Here is a 15,749-nt window from a genome sequence, read left to right as displayed (position 1 = left end):
GCAGGGCGGCACATCACCCTGAAGCAACGGGGCCCTGAAGATGGTGCTGTGTATGAGACACACAGGGCTCAGCTCTTCACAGCATAACACGAGGAGAGAGCGGGTAAAATCAGACCCCAAACCTAATCCCACAAAAAGGTTTAACAAACAAAAACCGTGGGCAGGTGCTTTTGTTTTCAGCGTGGATGTGACCTTTTGTACACTGGTAACTTGCCAAAAACAATTTTCATCCTCAAGCTCATCTTGTTTCCATAAAACCTATCCTTTCTCAACTGATTGCCGCCATCCCGACATGTGTGTAGGCTAACATGCCAAATCAACTTCAATGGCTTGCTGTTTAAACAAAGAATGATTTGAGACATTATGTGGCTCCCAGCACCCCTGAGGGAGTGCTGCACTGTCAGTGGTGCCCTCCTGGGGAATGTGACTGTGAACCCAACAACCCGCCCACCATAGGTGTCCTCACTGCTGCTACGTAAAATACATTCCACCAAGCCCTCAGTTTGCCAGCTTCCTGCGCAATCGGGAGTCACTGATTCACAACCTCACCTGTCTTGCACTGCCTTCTTTTATAATTGACAACTGCTTGGTAAGACCTTCTGATCGTAAGATTGCCACAATCGTACTCGACATTCCTAGCCGGGGCTCCTAGAGTGGGCAGCACTCTCATCTCGAAGTCAGACGGTTGTGGGTTCAAGTCCCACTCCAGGGACTTAAGCACAAAATCCAGGCTGACACTCCCAGTGCAGCACTGAGGGAGCGCCGCACTGTCGGAGGGGCAGTGCTGAGGGAGCGCCGCACTGTCGGAGGGGCAGTACTGAGGGAGCGGCGCACTGTTGGAGGGGCCGTCTTTCGGATGAGACGTTATACCAGATGAATACAAAAGATCTCACGGCACTATTTCGAAGAGGAGCAGGGGAGTTCTCCCCGGTGTCTCGGCCAATATTTATCCCTCAATCAACATCACTAGAAAACAAATGATCTGGGTCATTATCACATTGCTGTCTGTGGGAGCTTGCTGTGCGCAAATTGCCTGCCACATTACAACAGTGACTACACTTCAAAAAGTACTTCATTGGTTGTAAAGCTCTTTGGGACGTCTGAAAGTCTTTCTTTTATCTTCTTTTTCTCTGAAGTGGGCCCAGCGAGAGTGCACCATCGTCCCGAGAGGAGATCAGGGTGGGGATTATATGCAGGCTTTGCCAGCAATATCCACATCCAAGAAAGATTTTTTTTTAATTAAAAAGCATGAGCTTGCCTGGGCTCTGTTGCTCCATAATACTTGAAGTACAGTATTTACCCGGGGACAGGAGGAGCGGGGTATTGAGCCGGGGACAGGGGGGGGGGGGGAGGGGTATTTAGCCAGGAGAGAGTATTTACCCGGGGGGAGGAAGGGGTATTTACGGAAGGGGGTATTTACCCGGGCGAGGGGAACGGAGTGAAGCTGCAGCTTTGAATCCAGCACTGGCAGGGCGGCACATCACCCTGAAGCAACGGGGCCCTGAAGATGGTGCTGTGTATGAGACACACAGGGCTCAGCTCTTCACAGCATAACACGAGGAGAGAGCAGGTAAAATCAGACCCCAAACCTAATCCCACAAAAAGGTTTAACAAACAAAAACCGTGGGCAGGTGCTTTTGTTTTCAGCGTGGATGTGACCTTTTGTACACTGGTAACTTGCCAAAAACAATTTTCATCCTCAAGCTCATCTTGTTTCCATAAAACCTATCCTTTCTCAACTGATTGCCGCCATCCCGACATGTGTGTAGGCTAACATGCCAAATCAACTTCAATGGCTTGCTGTTTAAACAAAGAATGATTTGAGACATTATGTGGCTCCCAGCACCCCTGAGGGAGTGCTGCACTGTCAGTGGTGCCCTCCTGGGGAATGTGACTGTGAACCCAACAACCCGCCCACCATAGGTGTCCTCACTGCTGCTACGTAAAATACATTCCACCAAGCCCTCAGTTTGCCAGCTTCCTGCGCAATCGGGAGTCACTGATTCACAACCTCACCTGTCTTGCACTGCCTTCTTTTATAATTGACAACTGCTTGGTAAGACCTTCTGATCGTAAGATTGCCACAATCGTACTCGACATTCCTAGCCGGGGCTCCTAGAGTGGGCAGCACTCTCATCTCGAAGTCAGACGGTTGTGGGTTCAAGTCCCACTCCAGGGACTTAAGCACAAAATCCAGGCTGACACTCCCAGTGCAGCACTGAGGGAGCGCCGCACTGTCGGAGGGGCAGTACTGAGGGAGCGCCGCACTGTCGGAGGGGCAGTACTGAGGGAGCGCCGCACTGTCGGAGGGGCAGTACTGAGGGAGCGCCGCACTGTCGGAGGGGCAGTACCGAGGGAGCGCCGCACTGTCGGAGGGGCAGTACCGAGGGAGCGCCGCACTGTCGGAGGGGCAGTACCGAGGGAGCGCCGCACTGTCGGAGGGGCAGTACCGAGGGAGCGCCGCACTGTCGGAGGGGCAGTACCGAGGGAGCGCCGCACTGTCGGAGGGGCAGTACCGAGGGAGCGCCGCACTGTCGGAGGGGCAGTACCGAGGGAGCGCCGCACTGTCGGAGGGGCAGTACCGAGGGAGCGCCGCACTGTCGGAGGGGCCGTCTTTCAGATGAGACATTAAACTGAGGCTCTCTCAGGTGGACTTAAAAGATCTCATCGCACTCTTTTGAAGAAGAGCAGGAGAGTTCTCTCCAGTGTCCTGGGGCCAATATTTATCCCTCAACCAACATCACTAAAATAGATTATCAGGTCATTATCACATTGCTGTGTGGGAGCTTGCTGTGCGCAAACTGGCTGCTGCGTTTCCCACATTACAACAGTGACTACACTTCAAAAGTACTTCATTGGCTGCAAAGCGCTTTGGGACGTCCCAAAGCATCGTTCCCTCGAAACTGTGCGGCCGGGCAGCTCTCTGCTGGTCCCACACAGCCCAGGACCGGCTATTCCAAGGTGACATCCTGTGCGTGCACGACAGAGAATCATTACATTATTTATTTTTAAATTAGGTAGAACACTGCACTCGATGCGTGGCATTAATGCACGTCTTTCTACCTTTTCCTTGCAGCAACAGCAAGATACGTTAAGGCAATGTACAGCAACGTTACACTGAGTACAGACCTATGGTACAAAATAAAATAACACTGCAAAGTCGCAGTAATTATTAGTTCAATGAAAACAGAACGTGGTTGAAATATACCAGAGGTCTGTCTGTCAGGGAATGGACTGGTTTCCATTTGAGGTGAGCAACTGGGCCAGCTCTGATGAAGGATCCACTCCCAAAACCAAGCGTTAAATGATGAGGAGAGATTACGTAAACTAGGCTTCTTCTCCCTGGAATATCGGAGGTTATGAGGTGATCTGATTGAGGTTTTTAGGATACTCTTGTTTTCAAATCCCTCCGTGGCCTCACCCCTCCCTATCTCTGTAATTTAGAAATTCTGAGTTTAGAAGAATGAGAGGGTGATCGCATTGAAACATTCACAATTCTTACAGGGCTTGTCAGGGTAGATGCAGGGAGGATGTTTCCCCCGGGCTGGGGAGTCTAGAACCAGGGGTCACAGTCTCAGGATAAGGGGTCGGCCATTTAGGACTGAGATGAGGAGGAATTTCTTCACTCAGAGGGTGGTGAATCTTTGGAACTCTCTGCCCCAGAGGGCTGTGGAGGCTCAGTCTTTGAGTATATTCAAGGCTGAGAGCGATAGATTTTTGGATGTTAAGGGAATCGAGGGATATGGGGACAGTGCAGGAAAGTGGAGTTGAGGTAGAAGATCAGCCGTGATCTCATTGAATGGAGGAGCAGGCTCGAGGGGCCGAATGGCCGACTCCTGCTCCTAATTCTTATGTTCTGAACTAGTCTTTGCCCTTTCAGTTTCTGAGTGGCTGGTTGTGCAGTTCCAGTTTTCCTTTCAGCTTTTTGCAATTTTTCCTGCTGTCCATCCTTGTTCAATAGAAGACAAAGACCTTTCCCTCCCCCCTTGGCTACAAATGATTTTGGGCATGCTTTGGAATCAAAGAAACATTAACTTGTAACTGTTGTGAGATCAGCTGTGAATCGCCCTGCTCCTTGCCGAGTAGCAGAATGTGACACTGATCATAACGTTTCCTTGAAGGTGGTGTGCAAACCGATCCAATAGGGACCAGGAGGCTCCAGGCACCAATCTCAGGTATGTGCTGATCTCGCCTGTGCCAGCAGCTGGTGGGGTCAGAACAGGCTGGGGAAGAAGGAAAGCTCCTCCGGGATAGAGGGGATTTGAGGGGAAATGTCTTCATCCAGGGGGTGGTAGGGGTCTGGAACTCACGGCCTGAAAGGGTGTTAGAGGCAGAAACCCTCACCACATTTAAAAAGTACCTGGATGTGCACCTGAAGTGCCGTAACCTACAGGGCTACGGACCGAGAGCTGGAAAGTGGGATTAGGCTGGATAGCTCTTTGTCGGCCGGCGCGGACACGATGGGCCGAAATGGCCTCCTTCTGTGCTGTAAATTTCTGTGATTCTATGATCCAGAGCCCCCTCCAGTGATCTCTGCTGCCAAGTACGAGGATGTGTCCTGTAAGGTCAGGATCAGACTGTGAAGCTCCCACAGTCGCATAACTTGCTAACGCTGTGGCAGTTAAAGAATGACCATTTTAGTTGAGGGACCATAACCCAGCAAGCCTTCAACTGAGAACGTTTCCCACATTACAACAGTGACTACACTTCAAAATGTCTTCATTGGTTGTAAAACGCGTCGGGACATCCAGTGGTTGTGAAAGGCGCTACAGGAATGTAAATCGTTCTCTCTTTCCTTCATTAATTTGTAATCCTCCCCATCCCCAGTTAACTACCTATTTTATAAAAAGCTCGGAAGTATAAATGTAATGCAGGTGAATGGCACCCAGAGTGCTGCTGTTAAAGAAAAGCTTCACAGTGAAACCAGTTATCCAAATAATCACACTCCCCAGATTAATCATTGACTGAGTCAGGTCCAGTTTAAAGTCACACTTTCCCTTCACAACACAAAGCCCAAACACCCATTAACTGAGTACGGTGAAATGGGCTCCATCAGAAATAATGGCTTTCTGTTACATGTTGTTCAAATGCAAAGTCATATTATGCAGGCTTTCACCACTGGGACCACGATTCAAATCCAGCCCAGATACACGGAATGAAAGACTTCTTTGTCTAATGGCTGTCCGGCTCCCAAATCAACTGGATTTGAGCGGCAGCTCATAACTACTCCTGATTAACATGCAAACTTACTCACAGGTCGCAACATGGCTCGCGTAGATACTGGAGCAATGTCACAGTGGTGTAACGGAACGACTTCTGAGATTGTACCTGCAAGGTACTTCCTTGGGAGCCTAACTCTGTATCTAACCCCGTGCTGTACCTCCCCTGGGAGTGCTGGATGGGACAGTGTAGAGGGAGCTTTATTCTGTATCTAACCCATGCTGTACCTGCCCTGGGAGTGTTTGATGGGACAGTGTAGAGGGAGCTTTACTCTGTATCTAACCCCGTGCTGTACCTCCCCTGGGAGTGTTTGATGGGGACAGTGTAGAGGGAGCTTCACTCTGTATCTAACCCCCTGTACCTGCCCTGGGAGTGTTTGATGGGACAGTGTAGAGGGAGCTTTACTCTGTATCTAACCCCGGGCTAGGCATCTCCTTGCTGTTTGCGCAAAATGACTGAATTACAGAATAGTCACTGCGCATCAGGGCCCTTGACGTCCCCGAGAGGTGAGATCAGGCAATATATAAATGCAAGTCTTTCACACCAGGTAAGTGCTTCAAGTGAGGCCAAAAAATATTTCACCTTAACCGCTGCAATATAATTTGCGCATTGTGTGAGGATCAGTAAACACTGACATAGGTCGAGAGGTTTAAGATTACCGGGGTCTTGCAAGTTACGATGCCCAAATGGGCAGTGCCCCCTGTGCTGACAGGTTTTTAATGTGGTGGGACAGTCTAAACAGACTCAACAAAGTTGCCTGCGTCTCGGGACTCGTGCACTTTAATCTCTTTGTTACAGAACCATGTTAAACAGCACAGAGTACAACTTTGGTTAGGTGTCGGAGGTTGCATGGGAATAACTGGGTAAAACCATAAGAGCTGTGCTCTGACAAAAGCTCGGAGCTTCAGAACACTCTGCAGATGCTGTAAGCGTTGTGCAGGAATCCCCCGCCTGAACCACACACAGCTCTGACTCGAGCACGGAGCCCCAATGCCCCAGTCCCACTTACCGTGTTGTACAGGAACACTAAATTGTTCATCACTTACTTCTGATGTATTGCTCATAATGTGCCGCAGGGCATGACTTTTGTAACTCAAAAAACTAACCGCTTCTGCCAATCCTCCCTACAAACTTAACAACTTGCATTTATATAGTGCCTTTAACATTGTAAAACGTCCTAAGGCGCTTCACAGGAGTGTTATCAGACAAAAGACCAACACCGGGCCACAGGAGATATTAGCACAAGTGAAATGGTCAAATATATCGGCTTTAAGGAGTGTCTTAATGGAGGAGACAGAGGTGGAGAGATTGAGGGAGGGAGTTCCAGAGCTTTAGGACCAGGTAGCTGAACGCACAGCCACCAATGGTGGAACAAAGAAATCGGGGATGCACAAGAGGCCAGAATTGGAGGAGCGCAGAGACCTTGGAGGGATGTGGGGCTGGAGGAGATTACAGAGATAGGGAGGGGCGAGGTCATGGAGGGATCTGAACACAAGGATGACAATTTTGAAATTGAGGCGTTGCTTAACCAGGAGCCAATGTAGGTCGGCGAGCACAGGGGGTGATGGGTGAGCGGGACTGGATGCGAGTTAGGATACGGGGCAGCGAGCACAGGGGGTGATGGGTGAGCGGGACTGGGTGCGAGTTAGGACACGGGGCAGCGAGCACAGGGGGTGATGGGTGAGTGGGACTGGGTGCTTGTTAGGACACAGGGCACAGGGGGTGATGGGTGAGCGGGACTGGGTGCGAGTTAGGACACGGAGCAGCGAGCACAGGGGGTGATGGGTGAGCGGGACTGGGTGCGAGTTAGGACACGGGGCAGCGAGCACAGGGGATGATGGGTGAGTGGGATTCGGTGCAAGTTAGGGCATGGGGCAGCAGAGTTTTGGATTAGCTGAAGTTTATGGAGGGTGCAAGGTAGGAGGCCGGCCAGGAGAGCGTTGGAACAGTCGAGTGTGGGAGCACGGTTGCACAGGAGCCGGCTGATGTGATCAGACCCCAATCAGGTCCAATGGCCTTCCACCTCAGTGCTGTTGGCGAGATCATGCCGCGATGCTGCATTCACAATAAACACTGCATTTCAAGACAATGACTTGGGCGTGGCGCGGTCAGTGCTGTATAAACACGCGGCTTTCCAGCGAGAACCGAATAACAAGCGCCTAAGTTCACAGCTGTGCATCTGGAACCAGGGAGAGCAACAACTGAAGGCTGAGCAAGGCCAAGAGAACAGGAATTGGCAAGGAAGCTTGGTGCTCGACGTACAACTCAACCATCAAAGCCATGCAGAACAAAGCCTTAAAGCCTCGCTTCTGACTCATGTCAGAGCGTTCAAAGTTTGAGTTTGTTTAGAACACACAGCACAAAGTCTTTGGAAACCAGACCAAAAGCAGTGACGACGAAAAGCGGGACAGATAGTTCCCCTGTAGAGGCTGCACCAACAGCCCAGTTTGGAAATGCACTGGGTGCGGTTATAAGCCACACACACACACACAATCCAAGAGCATCCTAGGTTTAATCCTAGGCAAAATCTAGCAGCTCTGCTGCTCCTGGTCATTGGACAGTACCTCGTGCAGGGAAGGGCCCTGGAACTGTCAGCAAGTGGAATCAAGTTCGGGCTCAGTTGCGATGCCCCTGCAGTTAAATTGCCAGCTGACACACGCACTCCAGGTCCTTAAAGGCCACCCCAACACATTATGGAATCCTACCCATGTGTCAGCTGTGGCTCAGTGGGCAGCACACTCGCTGAGTCAGAAGGTTGTGGGTTTAAGTCCCACTCCAGAGACTTGAGCACATAAATCTAGGCTGACACTCCCAGTGCAGTACTGAGGGAGAGTCGCACTGTCGGAGATGCCGTCTTTCAGATGAGACGTTAAACCGAGGCCCCGTCTGCTCTCTCGGGTGGACGTAAAAGATATCATGGCACTATTTCGAAGAAGAGCAGGGGAGTTCTCCCCGGTGTCCTGGGGCCAATATTTATCCCTCAATCAACACCACTAAAACAGATTATCTGGTCATTATCACATTGCTGTTTGTGGGAGCTTGCTGTGTACAATTAGCTGCCGTGTTTCCCACATTACAACAGTGACTACACTCAAAAAAAAGCACTTCATTGGCTGTAAAGTGCTTTGAGACGTCTGGTGGTTGTGAAAGGCGCTATATAAATGTAAGTCTTTCTTTCTTACCCCCAGCATCAGTCAAAGCCTCTGGGAGAAAGGGGAGGGAGGGAGAGATCCCACGGTCAACCTCTGAATGTTTGCTCGAGGGCTTGCCCTTGCACCGCGACCAGCTCCAAGCTGGAGTGGCTCTTTCACCACACGCGCTGGGAGATCAGCCATTGCTCAAGGTTCCCGTTCAGCTGGGTGATCTCACAGCGGTCTGGAGGGCCCGTGCAGGCCGCTCACCGACTATTAACATCAAAAAACCGCACGCGCGCGCGGAAATGTGAAAGGGCCGTTAAAGGGGCCGTGTACCCAAGTAAATACATTGAGGGTATGTTGCCACGAGGCTAAATGAGTGGGCAAAAATTTGGCAGATGGAGTATAATGTTGGAAAGTGAGAGGTCTTGCACTTTGGCAGAAAAAAATCAAAGAGCAAGTTATTATTTAAATGGAGAAAGATTGCAAAGTGCTGCAGTACAGCGGGACCTGGGGGTACTTGTGCATGAAACACAAATGGCTAGTATGCAGGTACAGCAAGTGATCAGGAAGGCAAATGGAATCTTGGCCTTTATTGCAAAGGGGATGGAGTATAAAAGCAGGGAAGTCTTGCTACAGCTATACAGGGTATTGGTGAGGCCACACCTGGAGTACTGCATGCAGTTTTGGTTTCCATATTTACGAAAGGATATACTTGCTCTGGAGGCAGTTCAGAGAAGGTTCACTCAGTTGATTCCGGAGATGAGGGGGTTGACTTATGAGGAAAGGTTGAGTAGGTTGGGCCTCTACTCATTGGAATTCAGAAGAATGAGAGGTGATCTTATCGAAACGTATAAGATTATGAGGGGGCTTGACAAGGTGGATGCAGAGAGGATGTTTCCACTGATGGGGGAGAACTAGGGGGCATGATCTTAGAATAAGGGGCCGCCCATTTAAAACTGAGATGAGGAGGAATTTCTTCTCTCAGACGGTTGTGGATCTGTGGAATTCGCTGCCTCAGAGAACTGTGTAAGCTGGGACATTGAATAAACTTAAGACAGAAATAGACAATTTCTTAAACAATAAGGGAATAAGGGATTCTGGGGAGCGGGCAGGGAAGTGGACCTGAGTCCATGATCGGATCAGCCAAAATCGTATTAAATGGCGGAGCAGGCTCGAGGGGCCGTATGGCCGACTCCTGCTCGTATTTCTTATGTCCTTATGACATCCTTGCATTATACTGCAACTGCTTTGTACGTGTGTTGCCGCAACATAAAATGCCCCACATCATTAATGCAAATGTTGTTGCTTTTTCGGCCATTTGTTACTGCAGCAGAGAAAAGGCCCCTGTTTCACTGAGGGCAAAGCAGACCCAGGTGGACCCAGGCACATCGCTCGGAACTACCAAGTGTGAAGTTCGCAAATTAGTTCGTCAGGCCGGAGACTCAAAGCTGCTAATTATCTTCAACGGTTATCCAGATTCTACTAAAAATGATTAGATTACAGATCATTAGATTGCTCGGTGAATTGTACGAAGTTGGCAGGGCTCGGGGAGCAAATCGCTCGGGAGACACCAGTGAAGCTAAAGGCTCAATCAAGCGCTGGTGAAGTGAAGTACAGCCATATCTACGCTGGGAGGGGGGCAGTGGATTTAGGGACAGCTTTCGGCCCCCTGAAGCTTTCGCTTGTCACAACCCCGCAATACAAAATACACCCGCGTACTGAGAAATGAGATTAGCTACGTATTTCTGCGAACCTATTGATCAGAGCAAGGTCACAGTTGGCAGCTACATACTGCCCATCACACTTCCTCCACACGCTCAACTCTCCACAGCACACTTCAGAGAAAAGTATAAAGAAACTCCGTCTCTTAACGGGCATTTGCTCAAACCAGCCCATTGTTTACTTAACAATTAAACTTTAGAGGCTTGAATCTATGGGTTGTAAATCTGTGGAATTCTCTGCCCCAGAGAGCTGTGGAGGCTCTCGGGCTTTGAATATGTGTAAGGCGGAGAAAGACTGATTTTTGAGAGATAAGGGAGCCGAGGGTTATGGGGAGCGGGCGGGGAAGTGGAGCTGAGCCCATGATCAGATCAGCCATGATCTCATTGAATGGCGGAGCAGGCTCGAGGGGCTGAATGGCCGACCCCTGCTCCTATTTCTTATGTTCTTAAAGCGACGTGCACTAACAAATTACACGCGAGATTTGCTCGTACATTACAAGAAAAACTTTAGTTACACGCACACCTCCTGTTACTAATAGATAGAAAAATATTGCATACAGGCGCACGTTTTGCATCATCACATTTTATTACAGATGCAAAGCAAACCCACAAAATATGGTAAGAAAGTCATTTAGTGCTTGGTGCATCCAACTGGAGCCATCAATCTACACAACTCCCTCATTAAACAATAACCTCCCATCCCGGACAGGCGTCGTTTACTTAACTGTTAGACTGCCTTGCCTTCCGAGAGTCAAATCTGCACCTGTGCAGAACAATGCATTCGCACATCGCAAGGTATAGAAAGACTTGCATTTATATAGCGCCTTTCACAACTACCGGATGTCTCAAAGCGCTTTACAGCCAATAAAGTACTTTTGGAGTGCAATCACTGTTGTAATGTTGGAAATACAGCAGCCAAGTTGCGCACAGCAAGCTCCCACAAACAGCAATGTGACAATGACCAGATAATCTGTTTTTTTGTATTGTTGATTGAGGGATAAATATTGGCCCAGAACACCGGGGAGAACTCCCCTGCTCTTTTCGAAATAGTGCCATGGGATCTTTTACGTCCATCTGAGGGAGCAGACACGGCCTCGGTTTAACGTCTCATCCGAAAGACGGCACCTCCGACAGTGCGGCGCTCCCTCAGCACTGCACTGGAGTGTCGGCCAAGATTTTTTTTGTGCTCAAGTCCCTGGGAGTGGGACTTGAACCCACAACCTTCTGACTCAGAGGTGAGATTGTTACCCACTGAGCCACAGCTGACACGATCTCGTCTTAATAAAACAGCAGCAACATCTGATTTACCACAAGCAATTCCGCAGAACACATGGACTAGGAATCGCAGGACAAGAAAAGGTCTATCTAGTTCGCCTTCTCCCAGCCTGGTAGTTGCAGGATACAAGGATAATGGATAAACCAATCTTGATCAATGAGTCTACAACAGACCCAGACACGAGGTGAGGAAAACCCCCAGTGGGGGGAGAGCTTCGTGAACCAGATGCCCAAAGTCCCCTGTTCCCCCGAGATCGCTACACCCCACATGCCACGTCTCACATTACTGACATACTGTGTCCCCAAATGTTATTTTCTGTAAGAAATCTATCTAAATTGCATTGTAATGAATCAATACAAACCACTTCCACCATCTCCCTAGAGTCTGATCCATAGATCAACCACTCGCTCACTGAAATATTGTTTCCGCAGATTAGTTTTGAATTCAGCACCTTTCCGGCACTGGCCAGTCAGCTAGTGTCTGATAAATTTCAATATTGTCACAACAATTATAAAATCCCATGAAATTAAACTTCTGTTCTCCAGTAGGTCACTGAGTAGCAAAAATTGTAAAGTAAAGAGGGGACAATAAAGCAACACTGAAGCACAACATCAAGAGTGCAAGATAATGACCCCAGTATGGCTCAGGGGATAAATGCACTTCACAATCAATAGTCAAGCTACATCGGCCAGTTGGGGCGACACAAGGGGTTTGGTCTCCTTATCTGAGGAAGGATATACTTGTCTTAGAGGGGCTGCAATGAAGGTTCACTAGATTGATCCCTGGGGATAAGGGTTGTCCTCTGAGGAGAGATTGAGTAGTTTGGGCCCATGCTCTCTGGAGTTTAGAAGAATGAGAGGTGATCTCATTGAATCAAGATTCTGAGGGGGATTGGCAGGGTAGATGCTGAGAGGTTGTTTCCCCTGGCTGGAGAGTCGAGAACTAGGGGGCATAGTCTCAGGATAAGGGGTCGGCCATTTAAGACTAAGGGGAGGAGGAATTTCTTCACTCAGAGGGTTGTGAGTCTTTGGAATTCTCTGCCCCAGTCAATGAGGGAGGGAGAGGACAGAGACTGATGGGTGCCCTTACAGACCAGCACTGGTTCACTGGACCTGTGCGGGTTATTTGCTGTTTTAAAGAAAGACTTGCATTTATATCGCGCCTTTCATGGCCACCAGGCATCCCAAAGTGCTTTACCGCCAATGAAGCACTTATTGGAGTGTAGTCACTGTTGTAATGTGGGAAACGCGGCAGCCAATTTGGGCACAGCAAGCTCCCACACACAGCAATGTGATAATGTTTTAGTGATGTTGATTGAGGGATAAATATTGGCCCAGGACAGAGGGTGGCTTTTTACAGCAATTCTGGATAATTACAAATAACGTGAATGAGCACAAAACACACTGCAGAATAATTGCAGAACGGTCTCGAGGGGCCTCCTGCTGTGCTGTAACCATTCTATGATTCCACTTAAAAATATATTTAAGTTGAATACAAACATATTGAACAATTCAAGTATAAAGGCAATATTTTAAATTATCAGTATAAAAATTAATTTTATTACATAATAAATATTAGAGCATATGTAATTAGAGCATATATAAATATATTTAATGTTTTAAATATTTAATTGTTCAAATATATATATTTTTAAAGACTTGCATTTATCGAGCACCTTTCACGACCACCGAATGTCTCAAAGCGCTTTACCGCCAATGAAGCACTTTGTGAAGTGCAGTCGCTGTTGTAATGTGGGAAATGCGGCAACCAATTTACGCACAGCAAGCTCCCACACACAGCACTGTGATAATGACCAGATAGTGTGTTTAGTGATTGAGGGACAGATATTGTTTTAAATAATTAATTGTTTGAATATATTTAATGTTTAAAATATTAAAATATATTTAATGTTTAAAATATTTTTGTTTGAATATTTAATGTTTAAAATATTGAATTGTTTAAATACATTTAAGTTAATTGTTTAAATATATTTAATGTTTAAAATATTAAAATATATTTAATGTTTAAAATATTTTTGTTTGAATATTTAATGTTTAAAATATTGAATTGTTTAAATACATTTAAGTTAATTGTTTAAATATATTTAATGTTTAAAATATTAAAATATATTTAATGTTTAAAATATTGAATTGTTTAAATACATTTAAGTTAATTGTTTAAATATATTTAATGTTTAAAATATTAAAATATATTTAATGTTTAAAATATTGAATTGTTTAAATACATTTAAGTTAATTGTTTAAATACATTTAATGTTTTAAATATTAAAATATATTCAGTGTTTGAAATATTGAGTTGTTAGACTATATTTATATTTATATATATTTATATTTATATATATTTATATTTATATTATATATATTTATATATATTTATATTTATATATATTTATATTTAAACACTGCTTGTGTTTGGGGCGCTGCTCACGAAGCTCGGGATCTCTCGGACAATATTCCGGGTTTGTTGTAGGCTCAGCCTCGCTAGGCCCCGAAGCCTGGGCCTCGCGTGATTGCGGCCCCGGGGGGTCCGGCCACTTACCCGGGACACGCTGAGATCCTTCATCACCTCCTCGAAGGCGGCTGTCTCCTCCGCCTGCTTCTGGTTGTGCAGCGCGATCTTCTCGCTGAACTTGCGGGGGTTGGAGGCGGCCGAGCCGGGCCCGGGGCCGGGGCCGCTGCCGGAGGGGCCGGAGCCCGAGCCGGGGCCTGGGCCGGAGCCCGAGCCGCCCGAGGCTCCTCCAGTGCCGGGCCCGGGGCTGCAGCTGCTCCCCGCCATGTTGTGGGGGAGGAGGAGAGACACCGCCGCACAACACCCGCTCTCTGAGGCGATGGAGCCGCGGGAACTCGCCCCGCACTCTGCAGCCGCCTCCTCACTCACTCCTCACTCACACCAGTCCCTCACACTCACTCCTCACTCACACCAGTCCCTCACACTCACTCCTCACTCACACCAGTCCCTCACACTCACTCCTCACTCACACCAGTCCCTCACACTCACTCACTCCTCACTCACACCAGTCCCTCACACTCACTCCTCACTCACACCAGTCCCTCACACTCACTCCCTCACTCACTCCTCCCAGTCCCTCACACTCACTCCCTCACTCACTCCTCCCAGTCCCTCACACTCACTCCCTCACTCACTCACACCAATCCCTCACACTCACTCCCCACTCACTCCTCCCAGTCCCTCACACTCACTCCTCACTCACTCCTCCCAGTCCCTCACACTCCTCACTCACTCACACCAATCCCTCACACTCACTCCCCACTCACTCCTCCCAGTCCCTCACACTCACTCCTCACTCACTCCTCCCAGTCCCTCACACTCACTCCCTCACTCACTCCTCCCAGTCCCTCACACTCACTCCCTCACTCACTCACACCAGTCCCTCACACTCACTCCCCTCACTCACTCCTCCCAGTCCCTCACACTCCTCACTCACTCACTCCTCCCAGTCCCTCACACTCACTCCTCACTCACTCCTCCCAGTCCCTCACACTCCTCACTCACTCACTCCTCCCAGTACCTCACACTCACTCCCTCACACCAGTCCCTCACACTCACTCCTCACTCACTCCAGTCCCTCACACTCACTCCCCTCACTCACTCACTCCAGTCCCTCACACTCACTCCTCACTCCCTCACACCAGTCCCTCACACTCACTCCTCACTCACTCACTCCAGTCCCTTACACGCACTCCTCACTCACTCACTCACAATCACTCCTCACTCACTCCAGTCCCTCACACTCACTCCTCACTCACACCAGTCCCTCACACTCACTCCTCACTCACTCACTCCAGTCCCTCACACTCACTCCTCACTCACTCACACCAGTCCCTCACACTCACTCCTCAATCACTCACACCAGTCCCTCACACTCACTCACACAAACCTTCCTCACAAACTTTCCCCCCTCACACCCAGACCTTCAAACCTTCCCTCTCAAACCCAATTCACACAGACCTTCCTCCTCACACACACTTTCCCCCTCAAACCCTCCTCACACAGACCTTCCTCCTCACAAAGTCAACATCAACATTCTCCAGCAAAATGAAAAGCCTTTGCACAAACTTCCAGTTGTCCAGCCAAGGTAATTCTCAAGATTGCTCCTGCTTTCCCTCAGGAGTTGGGAGAGTGACATCCAAACTTCTTGGTCATCCTCTCATCAAAAATAATCCCTTTTCGCTTCTCAAAACAAAAAATTCAGCCTGGGTTTTCTGTCACGGCTCGAACCCACACACAGTCAGAGAAGAGAAAAACAAAATGAAAGGTTGGGGAAATGTTCCTCCTCAACTCCACCACTAGAGGAGACAAGAGACCCACTCACTATAAATCATTAGCTCCTCAACAGGTTGTTTTTTAACCAGT

At 48.4% G+C, this 15,749-nt stretch overlaps 1 protein-coding gene across 3 annotated transcripts in view; it reads right to left on the bottom strand.

Moving 5' to 3' along the window:
- The window catches only part of crtc3 (CREB regulated transcription coactivator 3), an 89,788-nt gene extending 75,048 nt beyond the window's left edge, over positions 1-14,740 (bottom strand). For 2 of the 3 annotated variants that reach the window (XM_070864906.1, XM_070864908.1), the window contains exon 1: positions 13,914-14,740. In XM_070864906.1, the coding sequence (XP_070721007.1) occupies positions 13,914-14,150 (237 nt within the window). In that variant the 5' untranslated portion in view covers positions 14,151-14,740. The remainder of the gene's footprint in view (positions 1-13,913) is intronic. The other variant, XM_070864907.1, reaches the window with a different exon arrangement.
- Between the last annotated feature and the right edge of the window lie 1,009 nt (positions 14,741-15,749).

Source organism: Pristiophorus japonicus, chromosome 21 (assembly GCF_044704955.1).
Source record: "Pristiophorus japonicus isolate sPriJap1 chromosome 21, sPriJap1.hap1, whole genome shotgun sequence".
NCBI classification, from domain to species: Eukaryota; Metazoa; Chordata; class Chondrichthyes; family Pristiophoridae; genus Pristiophorus; species Pristiophorus japonicus.
This window is presented reverse-complemented; position numbering and strand designations above follow the sequence as displayed.